The sequence below is a fragment of the Melanaphis sacchari genome, unplaced genomic scaffold, assembly GCF_002803265.2.
Source record: "Melanaphis sacchari strain LSU unplaced genomic scaffold, SCAv2.0 Contig76_pilon_pilon, whole genome shotgun sequence".
NCBI lineage: Eukaryota > Metazoa > Arthropoda > Insecta > Hemiptera > Aphididae > Melanaphis > Melanaphis sacchari.
In genome coordinates, this window is record NW_020271544.1 from 823,364 (window position 1) to 838,956 (window position 15,593).

At 25.0% G+C, this 15,593-nt stretch overlaps 2 protein-coding genes across 3 annotated transcripts; one reads left to right on the top strand and one right to left on the bottom strand.

Moving 5' to 3' along the window:
- Positions 1–4,274: 4,274 nt before the first annotated feature.
- Positions 4,275–8,995, bottom strand: LOC112601219 (BTB/POZ domain-containing protein KCTD5-like). The gene is made up of 5 exons (XM_025348699.1): positions 8,647–8,995; positions 7,624–7,732; positions 6,318–6,508; positions 5,278–5,400; positions 4,275–4,637 (listed from the first exon to the last, which is right to left on the bottom strand). Exons 1-5 carry the CDS (start codon positions 8,842–8,844, stop codon positions 4,608–4,610), a joined length of 651 nt encoding a protein of 216 aa, XP_025204484.1. The 5' UTR covers positions 8,845–8,995; the 3' UTR covers positions 4,275–4,607.
- A 1,182-nt stretch (positions 8,996–10,177) lies between these two features.
- On the top strand, positions 10,178–14,699 carry LOC112601208. Of its 2 annotated transcripts, none has more exons than XM_025348690.1 (4): positions 10,178–10,298; positions 10,343–10,426; positions 11,454–12,723; positions 13,285–14,699. In XM_025348690.1, exons 3-4 carry the CDS (start codon positions 11,480–11,482, stop codon positions 14,567–14,569), a joined length of 2,529 nt encoding a protein of 842 aa, XP_025204475.1. In that variant the 5' UTR covers positions 10,178–10,298; positions 10,343–10,426; positions 11,454–11,479; the 3' UTR covers positions 14,570–14,699. The 2 variants fall into 2 exon arrangements, with proteins under 2 accessions (XP_025204475.1, XP_025204474.1); XM_025348689.1 differs by having other exon boundaries at positions 10,361–10,426.
- The last annotated feature ends 894 nt before the right edge of the window (positions 14,700–15,593 follow it).

The window sequence follows — 15,593 nt, forward strand, 5'->3', positions numbered from 1 at the left end:
GTGCTGTAGCCTGTAGTAGTAGGCATCACAGTCACATAATATATCATAATGTTCAAGTGCATAATGAAATCATCTATTAACGTTTCCACTCAGACTCGTGAATCACTGAAATTAATTAGTTTCTGCTCTTGGTTCTGACAGCAACCCTCCATACAGACCAAAAAGAAAACGGTACTAAAACATAAGCTTTAATTAAAATTAATTAAGCCGTACAAAAAAAATTATTTTTATAAATAAATAAAAAAATAAAATCCAACCTAAGTGTTTTATAGTATTGCTTTTCTTCATGCATGTCCAGATCACAAAATATATTAGCACATATGCGTATTGCTATAATTAATTTTAAAATACATGTATTATGAATGAAGTTTAAAAAAAAATAGAACACATAATATTATACCACTATGCTTTCGTGGTTGTCTCGGTGGTCTATTTTACGTATAGGTAGGCACTAGCACGCACTCCAGTCGCAGGTACACTAAAAAACTTTATGGGTATTATGTAAGCGTACCTATATTATATGGATAGGTACATAAAACATTTAGGAGTGGACACAATATGACAACGATAAATAATAATAACATCACCTAGGTGGATACTAACGTAGACCGTAGTATTATATTTAAAATAATAATCGCAATGTTTACACATATAATAATATATTATAAGATCGTATCGGTATTTTTTGTTACCTAACATTTACGACATTATGACATTATGTACGCGCGTTATATTATTTTATATACCTGCAAATAATACTGCAATACACATACATAATGTAGCACGAGGGCCACCGTTTAAACGTCAGTCATAATAATATAGACATAGTTAAATTTATCATACAATTAAAAATTCGCAAACGCATCACCCCATAATTTAAGGCGAACACGCGAACGAGTTTAACATTGCGCGTACATAATAGATATCTATGTGAAACAGAAATAATAATAACGTATTATTCAAAAATAAACGGAGGTTTGATGCGATAGACAATGATCGTGTCATTTTTAAAGTAGGTTAAATTTATTTATTTAATTGTCATTTTGAAGCAACATCGATGAAAAAATAAAAATATTGTCGTCAAAATATAATGATTGAGTAGGTATGCATAATAGACTGTTGTAAAATGTTTTATAGGTATCTATATGCAATATTGCATTGTTTATAACATTTATATAATATATTGTACGAACTTTTTGTTTATATTTTAATAAATATAAATATAAACGGTAATACATATAAAAGTGAAAAGATTATATAATTACATGTTATATTTTTTAGTGAACATAATGTCACAATTTTTAATGTCAACGTACCTATATTATGTAAACAACTTAAATTCCATTGAAATTATTAAAAATTAAATTGAATGTTCAAGACTTAATACATATATATATATTAATATAATTATACATTCATAAAAATCAAATATAGTACCTTTACCTAAATATTATTATTATTCACTTATTGAACTTTATGTGCTTCATTATTAATTAATAATTAAAAATTAAGTAGGTACTTCGAACTGTGTTCGAAAACAAAATCAATTAAAAAAAAAAAAAATACATATATGGACATCGGCTGGTCATGATTATGCAAAAGTATTTATAAAACTAAATTAATAGTTGTAATACTTAACATTCATTCATTTACGCTTTTTCAGTGTATTTGGTGTTGTTTACAAAGCACAGATTTTTATGAACAAAAAAGGATCAAAATACGTATGTCACATACTCACATAATATCATATGTTGTGAGAATCGTTAAAATATGTGATAAAAATAAATAATTAAAACTTCAAAAATATATTAGGTTAAAATTTTTTTTTAATATTAATGAGCGTAAGCGGTGACTAATGTTGCTTGTAATTTTTAGAAAATGTTTATAGTTTTGTCTGCGTTCTACGTATTTTCGTACTTTCGTAAATAAGTGCTATTATTGCGGTACGATTTTATTAACCAGTTGCTAGGTGCATACCGCATAACAAAATAAAGTTTATAATACCTCGTCGACTACGCAGCTATATTCGGTTCAGCTAGAAAACGCGCCGCGCGCCGACCAACATTGGTCCGGTTTCGCGCATCCCCTCGCTGGGCTCGTTAGACAGAGTATAGTCATTACTCATTAGTCACCATTGTTACCATATGAATATTGGATTACTTATCCGTTGTCCGTAGTTATCGTAATGTTATAGCTGAATAACCGAGAGACGCAGATCGCAGATGACGAAATTTCAGTGAATGATTACCATTTACCGGTACAATGTACATAAATATCATAAATAAATATTATAAATTAGATTAGTGTGTACTGTGTAACGGTCTAATGGCTGAAGAGTGAGGCGAGGACTGCCGATTGAGCAGTCAGTAAACCCCACAAGTTTAGTAATTTTGGCATTTAATGTAGCTTATAGAGAAGCTTTATAAAATTGTAGCCATAAATTATTTTTTATTACACTATACCTACTTATTAATATTTCGAGGGCAAAGTCGCGATGAGTAACCCGCAAATGGCGCAAATAGGTATAGTATAAAGAATTAACATAAAAATAAATTAAAAATACTTTCTGGCAAATTAACTCAGATCGGTATAATTAGTAAACAAACACAAAGGTTATAATTGTAGTAAACTGTACCATAGATTAAATTTAATATATGATTATACTTGGTACACAAAATAAATAATAATATTTGTTGATAAAATTATTTTCAGAAAAGTGTGCGACTGTGCTGCTCTGTCTTTCAGCAATCGTTGTTGGGTATTGACAGGTTTAAAATTAATATCTGATAATATATCTATGATTAAGTATTTAAGTATTGATTTCCAATACTTGTTCTCCTTGTGGTAAATTTTTGTACATGAGCAATAAAATTAAGATACAAAATTTAAAATCAATAGAATGCAATTTAAGACTATTGCAGCAACTTTCATAGACCATGGAAATAGTTTTTAGATTTTTTCTCAGACTCCCTATAATGTGCCTCTATTATTAAGCAGGTTTCATGAATTCATGATGTTTTTTGAAGACGAAATCCATACATTTCCTTAAAGTAAATCGTAAAAAATGTATAAGATGACTGCATGTTTGAAAAAAATTTATCGATTGTGACCCCGTAAATTTTTTTTTATGTTATTAAAAACCAATTCTTTTTATTTTTTTGCTTCATTCAAATGCTATAATTTTTAGTACACATTATAACAGTTATTTTTTAAACATGAAATTAATACATAATAGTACATTCATTTTTAATCTATTACTTAACATAGAATTCAAGTATAATTCAACTTTTTAATTAAAACACTGAATAAAAAAATACTGGACTGGTTTTTAACAAATCGATTATTTTATTTTTTTTCAATATACTTTGTATGAACACATGATCGCGCATAAAAGGATGATAGTACAATCTGGTGACAAAAATGTATAACAATATCTTATTCTAATATAACTACACTTTAACAAATTCATGTTTATTATAAATTAAATTCAATTGTATTAAATGCATACTATAAAAGATTATATAAAAAAAAAATTAAAATAAATTATATAAAGTATAAACAATTTCCATTAATATTTATGGTATTATTAGTACTATTAATTATTGTAGTATATATTTTCTAAATTAAATAAATCATAGAGTAATAATATAAAATACTTTCAAAGATAATTCAATTACACTTATCCAAAACTTTGGATACAACTTTTAAATTAGAAACATTAAAATCTAAACACAAATACAACACTAATTCAGTGGTTCATGAAATAAAAATGAATGAAAATTTTTTTTAAAATCTTAAAAAGTATGGTAAAAATTAATTGCAATAGAACAATGCAATAATTATATGTAAAATACGGTTAATAAAATGACTTTATTCAATTTAAAAGCACCTTAACATTAATATTAATTTTTTTTACAGACTCAGTTCTATTAAGAGCGTATAGAATAGATTTCCATTATGGGATAAAATCAGGAATAGTAAATAACTGTGTTATAGTTTATCTTTGTTGGTATATTGCCTGTAAAGGTTGGTTAGTTTGTTCTATTCAATACGCTCTCGAGTTAAATTTACAAAATAATAATTTATTAATAATTATTCTAAATCAAATACACAGTTAATTTAAAGAAATAGAGATAAAACTTGATTTTGTTTATTTTAAACCTGAAAAATTAGATTGTAAAATGTATGCAAATTCAGAAACTACTATTATATCATTACAATTTTTTTAATTTAATTTATAAAATTGGTCATAACATAAAAGTATAAAGAGTATATTACATATTAATTACATATAAAATATGAGGTTTGGAAGATGTAGTAATAAAAATAATTATAAAATATGTGAATATTCAAGTTTGGAACTTAAGTACTTTTGTTTTTATGTACGTGTATTTGTGTTTGTGCATGGTTATATAGATTTTCTCAATATTACACATATTTTAAAATTAATGCGTAATAATAAAGAAGCTATGAGGCTAGGATCTAGCATTTTGACGTGCAGCAGTAAATCTCATAACAGATTTGCTGCAAAGATCTTTGGTTACAGAATATATTGTCTTAAAGAATTTACATGCTCCCATGATTACAGATTTAGTTGACTGCATATATCACATACGTGAAGCTCGTTGTTGTAATTCCTAAAAAAGTGTACATAATTTGGCTTAATGTAAAATAAAATAGTTTTATAAAATTCTATGACAACAAAATTTAAAAATTGTATTTAATAAATTATTTTTTGTTAATTGTTTTTTATTATTTAAGTTTTTAACATGTTTTCAACATATGGAAGTTTATGTATTTTAATAGGCATAACAGCTATAGGTATTATTTTATTTAATTCTGATAAGAAAAGAAGATTAGATCAATGTTATAAATATAAGGTAGAAAAAAAGAGAGCTGAAATCAAACTCAAAGAAACAGAAGAATTAAGATATCGATTGTTAACATTTCCTGCATCCAATAAAATCAAACACATAAAAAAATTTGTGATTCGAGAAGTAAATGACAGAAATATAATACTCATCAAATGAAAAAAAAACTTATCAATATTTATGTATTACAGATTCAAAAAGGTGAAGAATATATGGTGCATAAAGACTATACCAAAGCAATAGAACATTTTGCAAATGGTTTGAGTTTAATAGATTATGATTACAAACTCATCAATAATTTACATAAAAATATGCCATTGGAAATGTATATGGAAATAAAAAATCAAATGCAGAAATTACAAACTATGTTACCAAAAATGAAAATGTCGAAATTGTAATAAATTACCTTTGCTTTATCAGTGGATTCAGTTTTTGGAGAGTCAGCAACACCCTCTTCTCTAGATACAACACATAGGAATTCTGCTTGATCATAATTTCCATAGTTGTACTTGGAACCTATGTTTACCAACTAAAAACAAATAATAAAAACATTATAACATAACAACAATTATTTTTATTCTTTGTAAATAATAAAAATGTAGTCCCAAGTGGATATAGCTCAACAGTATATAGAAGACATCAATAGATTATATCTATGATCGTTAATTAGCTTGACTGTTCAAGATAACTGACAAATGTACAGTGGTGTGTTCAGAAGTGAAGGAGAAGGAAATTAGGGGTTATTCATCACCATTGTAATTTTCTTTTTAAACTAACCTATTTATTAGAGCTGCTAATAGTTAATAGTTATTATTATTACTTAGTATTAACCTATTATTTTTTATTCTAATGGCACTAAATGAAATTGAAATAAGCAATCCAAATAATTTGATTGATCTACTAACTTCTTCTAATTTATCATACCAATTAATATTCTTTTTAAATAAAATAATAGTAAAAAGATTCAGCACTCTGCAGTACCATCAGTATTATTTTACCCATTCGCTCAACTAATTTTTAAAGTAGTTTAATAGAATTATTATACCTATGCACTGCTCTGTTCTACTATAACTATATACATAAAGTATAACCTATATAAAGCACGTACAAAATAGTATCTGTTAGTTAACTTGAGTGTGATCAATTATAAGCTATCTGCACTCTGCAGTGATTTCAAACTGTGTCAATACTCAATATGTTTTTCCTACAACTGGATGTATTGTTTAGCATTAAATACTGGTTTATGAGACATAGTTGGTATTAAGACTGCTTAAAGTTGCAAAGAAAGATTTCCTTAATACTTATATCTTAGTCTAGTGACCACTCTACAATAAATACATTTAATTTAGGGAAGGAATTTTTTATGGACCCTATGATTATTACTGAAAGTTGTTATTTGCGGAAAATAAATCATAGTAAATGGTTCTAAATTTGATTATATATTACTTGTTCAAATTTCCATTCATCTGACATTGTTGAAATCATCCACGTAAGTTCATCTTCATGACATTGCAACACTCTGTAAGTATGTTTTTTCACTTGTTCAGAACAAAGTTTCTTGTCTCTTTGTAATATCCTTTCTTTTAGTATATTTATTAATTCGGTAATATTATAGAATTCGGCTTCCTCCAATACACCTAAAAATATAATTTTAAATATTAGGTAAACAATAAAATGGCCTAATAATAGACTTCCTCTAATATATACAGAATTATAGCTATTTTATCACACTTAAAATAAAATATTCATGACAGAAAAACATTTTAAATACAAACATTTTTTTATTTAGAAATATCTAAAATGATTATTAATTCATATATTTTTTTTATAATATTTTAGGGGATTAGGTTTAGGGGGCCAACTTAAGAAATTTAAATGGGAGTTTATACTTTATTTTCAACCATAATGTAAAGAATTTTTTTGAAAAAATTTAATACAAAAATTAAAATGTGGACAAATATTTTAGGAGTTATTAACATTTAATGTGTAAGTAACTGGAGTAGAAGACTAATATTTTTAGTATATTCTAATGGTATTTTATTTTGCTTCTTTAAACTATAATACTTATAAAGTTATAACTCAATAATTACTCATACAAATTTCGATTTTTATGTACTAAATTACTCTAAACATTTTTTTTCACATTAGAATTACAAAAAAATAGAGGTATCCAATATTAAATTTAAGTTGACTCCTTCTCTCTAAAAAAAAAATATAAAATAAAATAAAATATAAAAATTAATTATCATTTTAGATATTCTTAAATTAAAAAAACTTTTGTATTAAATATTTTTCTCTTTCATTAATAATGGTTGTACTATAAATTTTGAATCATCGCGTAAATGTATATTATTAATAGAAACAAAGTGGCTTGGCATGGTGTGTTGGCTGCTATCAGTCACGGAATGCGACTGGGAGTAAGTAACAACCACAGCTACTAGTTTCCGATGGGTGATCACTCGGGTTCATAGTGGTTAAAAACCTTGCCACACATACACGTGTTTGCTATCAACTGTAACAACCATAACAATCGTAAAAACAACCTACTGTATCCCTACTACCCTTAGTTCATAACCCCTACAACAGGTAAGCCCTAGTCACCGGGTTTAAGTTCAATAAAAAATAAATAAAAACAAAACAAAATATTTACGAATTGATGTTTATAATATTATTGAGAGATGATTAAGATAATTACTTATTAACATCTCATTATATGAAAATTATAAAAGATTTTCAATAAATACAAAATTACCTTCTTCTGCAAGATTTTTATTCAAAACCAATTTTCCATGACGAAGGTAATTTAAAATGGGACTAAAATATGTTGGATCACGATCAATCATGTATGCACCAGTTTCATCCTAAAACAAGAATTTTTTTTTTTAATTAACTAAAACATAATTATGATATATTTAAAAATTAAATTAATTATTTAAATTTATGTAAATAAAATTAATGGTATTACATTTTAATCAGTGGCATAAGTGGAATTTTATTTTGAGGGGCTGATAATTTGTTTCATAAGGAAGACTTGACTAGAATCCCACATAAGATTAGTATACTTGAGCTATGAGTATACAACATTTATGACGTTTTATACATATTAAGTTTTAATACGTAATAAGTACATTGAATACTGGGAGCATTTTTTAATTTTCCTGAAATTATGGAAGGGCTGCAACCAAACCCTCAGGCTATACCACTAATTATAATACATTTTTCATAGTTATTTAAAATTCAGACAGAAACATACAAACTAAGTTGATAAGACTTGTTTTACATGGTAATAAGGTTTGTAAAATATATTTCAAATAAAACATAATTTAATATTTTATTTCTTTACTTAACTAAAAACAGTTTTAATAACATATATTGCATTAATGTGTCATGATAATGTAGTAATTAGAGAAGTGTTATTATCAATAAACAAAATAACAAAAGTTTCAGCCCATATTTTAAATATTAATATATTTCAAAATAATCATAAATAGATTGATGGGGCAGAAGGTTTTTTAAAGTTTAAAGAGTTATTATTTGTTCTAATAAGTAAAAGCAATGCTTGTAGCTTGATGAACATTCAATTGTTTGACAAGAAAAATCATGATTAAATTGACCAATAATTCATTAGTGGATAGTGTGAGTACAAAATGGTTACAATAATACAATATAATTTTGCTCATTAAATACAACAATTTAATATTAAAAATAACGTCAGGCATTAGTGAATTTTGTAAACGAACACATATATTGTATATTTATTTAATTGTCAACTGACCATGTCGGAAATGAGATCGGATTCCTCTGAACACAGTCTGCACAAGAATGAATTGGGATCTCGGCACAACGTAGTCTTTGTAGTCATAAAGTAAGTGCCTCCTACGTTCAATTTGACCCACTGAGCAGTATTGCTCAACGATTTGTTCAATTGCATTCGTGACCCTTTTCCTTTATCAACACTTTCGATAACACTCATCTTTCGCGTACAGGAGGAGAAAATAAATCTATTATAATAAAAATTAACAAAAGTCAGAATTCAAACTGAAATTAGCGTTAACAGTAATAAATAAAACATGTAATTAACAATTTCAACTATTAAGCTTACTAATATTTTATCAAAAAGATGAAAATTGAACACTGTCCACTGATAAGTAAAACTACTACGATAACATCTAACAATAAAATATTTCGAATGCGGTTATGCTTTGTAACCAGTGTGGTTATTCTTATTACTTATTAATTTTTTTTAAATTTTAATAAAATACTTAAAATAATTAAAATAATGATTTAGATAAAATCTATCGCTATGTTAATAATTTGAGTGGTAAATTACTAATAATAATATATTAAATATATTATTAAAAAAAAACATAATATTAATTTAATGTTAAATATAATTTGTTTTTGAAACAAAATGGATCTACGTACTTATATAGACGAAGATTTCATCGAAGGAGTAAACTTGATTTTAAAATAAAGCTTATATCAACTGCTAAATAGACAAATGACAAATACATTTGCAACATCTTATCCTATTATTTAAAGTTAAAAGTATTTTTGACGTTTTTGTCATGAATATATTATATAATTTAACCTTATAAATGATCATTAAACATTAATAATAAAAATACAAAGAACACAATACCAATAAACGACCTAAAATAATAACCGAACATTTTTAACTCTTTATTCCTAAAACAGCAGTAAATCAAATATGCGTTTAATTCTTTATCAAATACGTTGAATAAAAAAAAAGTTTTTATTTCTATTCTTAGTTCTTCTATGACGAATAATAGGTATATACTGAATTTGTGTCTTTAAAAGATGTAACACATACATGTTTTGCTTTGTTAGAATTCACATATTACAATTATAGAAGTTGTCTTTTATACTGTAGTGAATAATTATAAAAATAAAATTATTTTAAAGGTGTTTAAAGAATATACCTACTATAAATAATGTATAGCTGAGCCACTGCCACTGCCACAGTGGTAACTTAGTGTCTTAGTCATTTCTAAAGCTGATATAATTATGTTAACGAATCATGATCTATGTTATAATTATTATTTATTATATATGATTAAATTTATTATATTTATTATTTATATCAGAGATCAGAGTATCAGACTATAGTCTATATTAGACCTTAGTGTTAGTAGTTCGAGTTTCTCACTTGTACAATAAGTGTTTTTTTAAATGACGTTTTCTTAATTATTAATAGATGGCGCTTTTCAACTATACATTTGGTATCTTGGGCTTGTAATCATTATTCAACGGGGGCTTACTACTTGTATGTTTATCTATATTTTTATTAATTCATAAAAGTTTTTGACGTTTTTGTAATTAGCCAAAAGTAATTTTGTAATCATTATCTTTGAAAAATTTAAATCATTTTTAAAATATATATAATGTAATTTTAATTACGGAGAGGTAAGTATTTAGTATTTCAAGTACTTAAATTTAAGAAAATATAGATCTGTGCTCTGTTACAGATTACACATTGATAATGGTTTTATCTCATTGCTCCACACATGTGCTACAGGATTTTTAAAATATAGGTAAATATTATATCAATTTATTTTTTTGTCTTATATATTATATAATCAATGTAAGATCAGAGACTGATGTTACTAGAGTACCAGATACTGGTATTGATCATGAAAAATGTATTACTATTCTGTTATTTCTATGTTATAATTTTAATAAACCAATTCTAATATAAACACTAGTATGACCTATCTTTTTTAGATGTAGGATTGGACAATTATTTTAAACTAAAATTTACTAAATAATTTCAAGTATTTTTTTATTATTGATAATAAAAATTTATTTATTTATTTTAAAAATCAAATTATTTGAATTTAATTTAAACACGATTTATCTTAAAAACCCAGTTTTTTTTTTTACTTCGCAAAAATGATTATTTTTAAAATGTTTGTTGTGATAAAACTATAAAAAACAGTTATTTAGACTTTACCATAATGTATGTCTTATGTACTTCAAACTATTGACATTTAAAAATTTTTTTTTAATATAAATTTTATTCAAGGACAACAACTATAAAATTTAGATATTATATATTATTAAACAATTTAAACATAGTATAATGATAAGTATTTTGTAAGAATATTGTATTGTTATAATTAAGTATTTTAAATGATATAAATTTTGGTACTAAATAAGTTGTCTATATTCTTAATAGCTGTTAAAAAAACTGAATTTAACCAATAATTTTCTTCCTTTTTATTAAAATTTCAAATATTTCATTATTTGTAACTTTTATTATTTTATCATACATAATATATTGCATTCTTTGTATAAGAACAATCTTTTCATCTATTTAATATAAAAAAATAATTGCTCGTGTAATATATTTAGTTACCTTCTTAAAGTGTAGTTTAGATAGTTAAATCATAATTTTAGTTAAGTGTCAAATTATGAAAACATAAAAATAACTAGCGACTGTGTGAACAATTTTCAAACCACTTAAAAACTATTAAAGAATTTGCTAGTATTTAAGCATAAATAACTTTTTATACCCATTTCATTCAAAATTAATATAAAGTATTTCTTTTTCATTTATAGATTAAATTTTAAATAAATAAACAAATATGGACGCATATGGTAATCCAATTCCTGGACCATCAAAAGAATTTGTAAATACAGAAACTGAATCGATTGCTGCTTACGATTTTACATGGTTGGAAAATGAATTCAATAATGATGATGCTAATGAAAATTTAAAAGTTCCAACAAGTATAGTTAAAAGTTTGAATAAAAATAATAGTTATAAATTTAATCAAATTGAAACAAATCCTAATATTCAAGATTTTTTTGAAGAAATTAATTGCATAGATTTTAATCAAGATTTTGAACAAAGTAATTATACTCTTGTAGAGTTATTAGAACAATGTACTAAATTCATTGATATTTTGGGCCGTAATATAGTTTATTTGGAAGAAATGATGATTGAAATTAATAGAAATATTGAAATTTCAAATAGAAATGTAACCAAAGCTTTTAATTGTATAAAATTTGAAGAAAAATGTATGTCTAAAGTTAAAATGAAAAAATTGAAAATGAAAGCTCATTTGGCAAACTTTTTTAAAATTGGTTTATTAAACTGCCCACGAAATCCTCATCTTATGGAGTTATATGAAACTGAAAGATTAATATTATCGTACAATGGGCGATTTATATTTGAAGAATGTGTTGAAAGAAATCAATGGAACCAAGAGTTTAAAAATAAGTTAGAAAAAGCAATACATGCTGAAGTATTGAATAAATTAAAAGTTCCTATGCTTGAACAGCACTTACGTCTTGGTTTAGATCAACAAAAACAAAGTGATCCAATTATTAAACATAAAATTGAAATTGAAATGTTAGATCTTGAAAAAGAATTAGAAATTATAACCAAAACACCGTTTAAGCAATTAATCTTTCAGTTTATGGACTCGGACTCTAAATATGATTGGTTGCATATTGCAAAAGAAGTTAATAAACCTTATTTACAATGTCAAAGATTTTGGAATTTAATTTTAAAACCTCATGTATCTAGAGCTAGATGGACTAAAAGTGAGGATGACCGTTTAATTCAAATTGTTGAAAAAAATGAGGAAAAAAATTGGCAACGAATAGCTGATGAATTGGGTACTAACCGCAATGAGTTACAATGCTTTGTTCATTATCAAAAATATAAGAAAATGTTACACACAAGAGGTAAATGGTCAATACAAGAAGATCAGAAACTTATAGATGTAATTAAAGAAAACTCTGTAGATAATATTATCAATTGGCAAAGAGTGTATTTTGCTATGCAAGATAATAAGAGAACTGTCGATCAAATCTATGGCAGGTTTGTTCATTTTTTACTATTTTTATGAATTTATTATTTATTATATTATTTCATAATAAAATCAAATAAATTAATCCTTGTTTAGACTATTGTATATTTAAATTAAGTTATAACATCCATAAAAATATTTTGTTTTGGTTTTTCAATATCATTTTTTAGAGATTGCAATTCAAATACTTGAAATTGAGAACAATTTTAGTTTTTCATGCTTATTACCATTAACTTAACATAAGTAATAAATTATAAATTTTAGCAAAATTTCTAAAATAAAATTTAAAACTGGTTGATACTTAATTATACATTATTTTTGGATAATTTCTATTGGTTTAATCTTTTTTAATTGCACATTTACGAGTATTTAGATAAATAAAACTAACATAGCTTTCTTAGTTAAATGTTCTCTACAAATACTTGTGGTTTATTGACCCATATAGCATTTTAAATAAAAATATTGTTTATTATTTTTTAGAGAAATTAGATAATAAATACAACTTTGTAGATATTTATGAAAAAGTGTTTGTGTATAATTTATTCATTTTTAATTTGCTTTTGTTTTAACAGATGGATGCAGAGTTTAAAACCAGGCATTAAGAAAGGGTTTTTGACTGATAGTGAAAAATATATTATTAAAAATGCTAAAATCAAAAATTTACCTCCAGCAATAGTATCAATGAATCTAACTAATCGAACACCTGCACAAGTTCGAAATGCTTATCGTAGAATGTTATTATATGAAGATATTTATAGAGGTGGTTGGACAATTGAAGAAGACAAAAAGTTAATAACTGCTGTAAATTCTTACGCACCTAATGAATTTACTTGGACACAAGTATCTCAACAGATACCTGGGCGTAACGCAGAACAATGCCGTCATAGATTAAAATTAATTGAAAAAAAATTTAAAATGAACCCAAAATTAACTGTTGACGATATTGCACGCCCGTTCCGATTTTACAGATCTAAAGAATTATCCTTTTTTTCAGAAGATGAATTAAATGGAAATTTACATGAAAAATTTAAACACAATCGCCAATTGCTTAAAACATCTAATAAACTAATGGAAACAACTGCTGATCGCAAGTTGAAAAAAGCATACTTGGAAAATAAGTTTGTTATTGACAATTGCAATTTTTCTAGTAAATGTGATCTTTATAGACATGTACTTAATTATTTGGGAGTTGATTTGGTTGTACCCAAAACTTTTGCCCATACAGATGATTTGATTGATGAAGGACTTATAAGCATGATGACTTATTTATCAGAGTGTCCCATTGATGCAATGGCTTTAGATTCCTGTGATGATGAGCCTGATTTGTATGACCCACTAATGATTCACGAAGGAGTTCACAATGTCCTAAAAACAAGTGATATCATTAATTCCGATTTAAGTGAAATAGAAGGTTTATTAGACATTAGATTAAGAAATATTGAAAAGAAACAACCTAAAGAAAGTATTAATACAAAAAACTTTATTGAAAAAAAGAAAGATCTACTACTACCTCTACAGTCCATTGGTTCTGTACCACCAAATCATGAGACATTTAAAATGTTGTATACATATATGAATTCTTTAACTTCAAGTATAAAAATCGATCACTGTAAAAATTCCAATATGCATTTTGATTGGGATGATGAAGAATCTAAGAAATTACATAAACGCCTTGTTGCCATATTTAGGTTACCAGCATTATTTTCTAGTTTGGTACCATACAATACAGCAAACATAAATATGATTGTAAATGTTAAAGAAGAGGTCAAAATAGAACCATCTAAAAATTATTCTAGAATTAATAATGCGCACTCTAAAAATAAAAAATACAATTTCAATTTAAAAAATATTTTTTAAGAATTATGTTCCGATTAGAAATTTTAATATTATTAGAGACATTATTAGTACTGCAAGTATACATACATCTATTTCTGTAAAATGGCTATCAAAAGTGATTAAAATATGATATTTTTTTCCTATAATTAATATAATACCATTTGTTTATTTATAAGTCAAAAGTTAAATTTGTTAAGAACAAATACAAATTTTGGTGATAATAATATTATGGATTATGATCTCAATGACATGATTTTAAAGACTGAAATTTGTAATACTTTAAATATTGTTTAATTTCATATGTACCTACACTACAAGTGAAATGTATTAGTGTATTTGAATTAAAATTTTTCATTTATAATTAATATATATACCATGTACATTTAAAATTGACCTGTTAAGTCTATTTTTAATGATTAATTTAATATTTAAATCCTAATAAAATAACATAATGATGAGTGATCATTTGATTTGAATTGTTTAATCTTTAGAATTGTGAATTTCAAAAAGTGTAATTACTAATCAATTTTTTGTATATTATTTTGTAATAAACTAGGCAACAAGTATACTGCACTTTCTATTATTTAAGAACAGATATGACTAAACAAGTAAAAACCATTATTTTTTAAATTAATTTTATCATGTATTTTTTAAAATAAATTGTTTGTTGTTATGGATTTAATGTATATAGTTTTTAAACATTTTTTTTTTTAGCTTTACCTGTTGTTCTTGTTTAAATAATAGTTGTTTCAATAAATCATTTTGCAAACTGTAAAAATAAGACAATAAGTGCATATTTTAGTGTTCTATAGTTTTGTGTATCTAAATAAAAATGTTAATAAATATGTTATAAACGTTCAAATGTTAGGAGTTCTGAGTGTATCATCAAATTTTTTAGTTTTTACAATAATGTACATATTTCTTTGTAATGTTTGTGTTTGAAGACATTTTTTTTTTTTTTTAAATTGTTTTAATCTTCAACTTTGTGAATGATTTCAGAAAGGTAACAAATCAGATCTATGTAGTTGATATTTTAGAGGGTCAA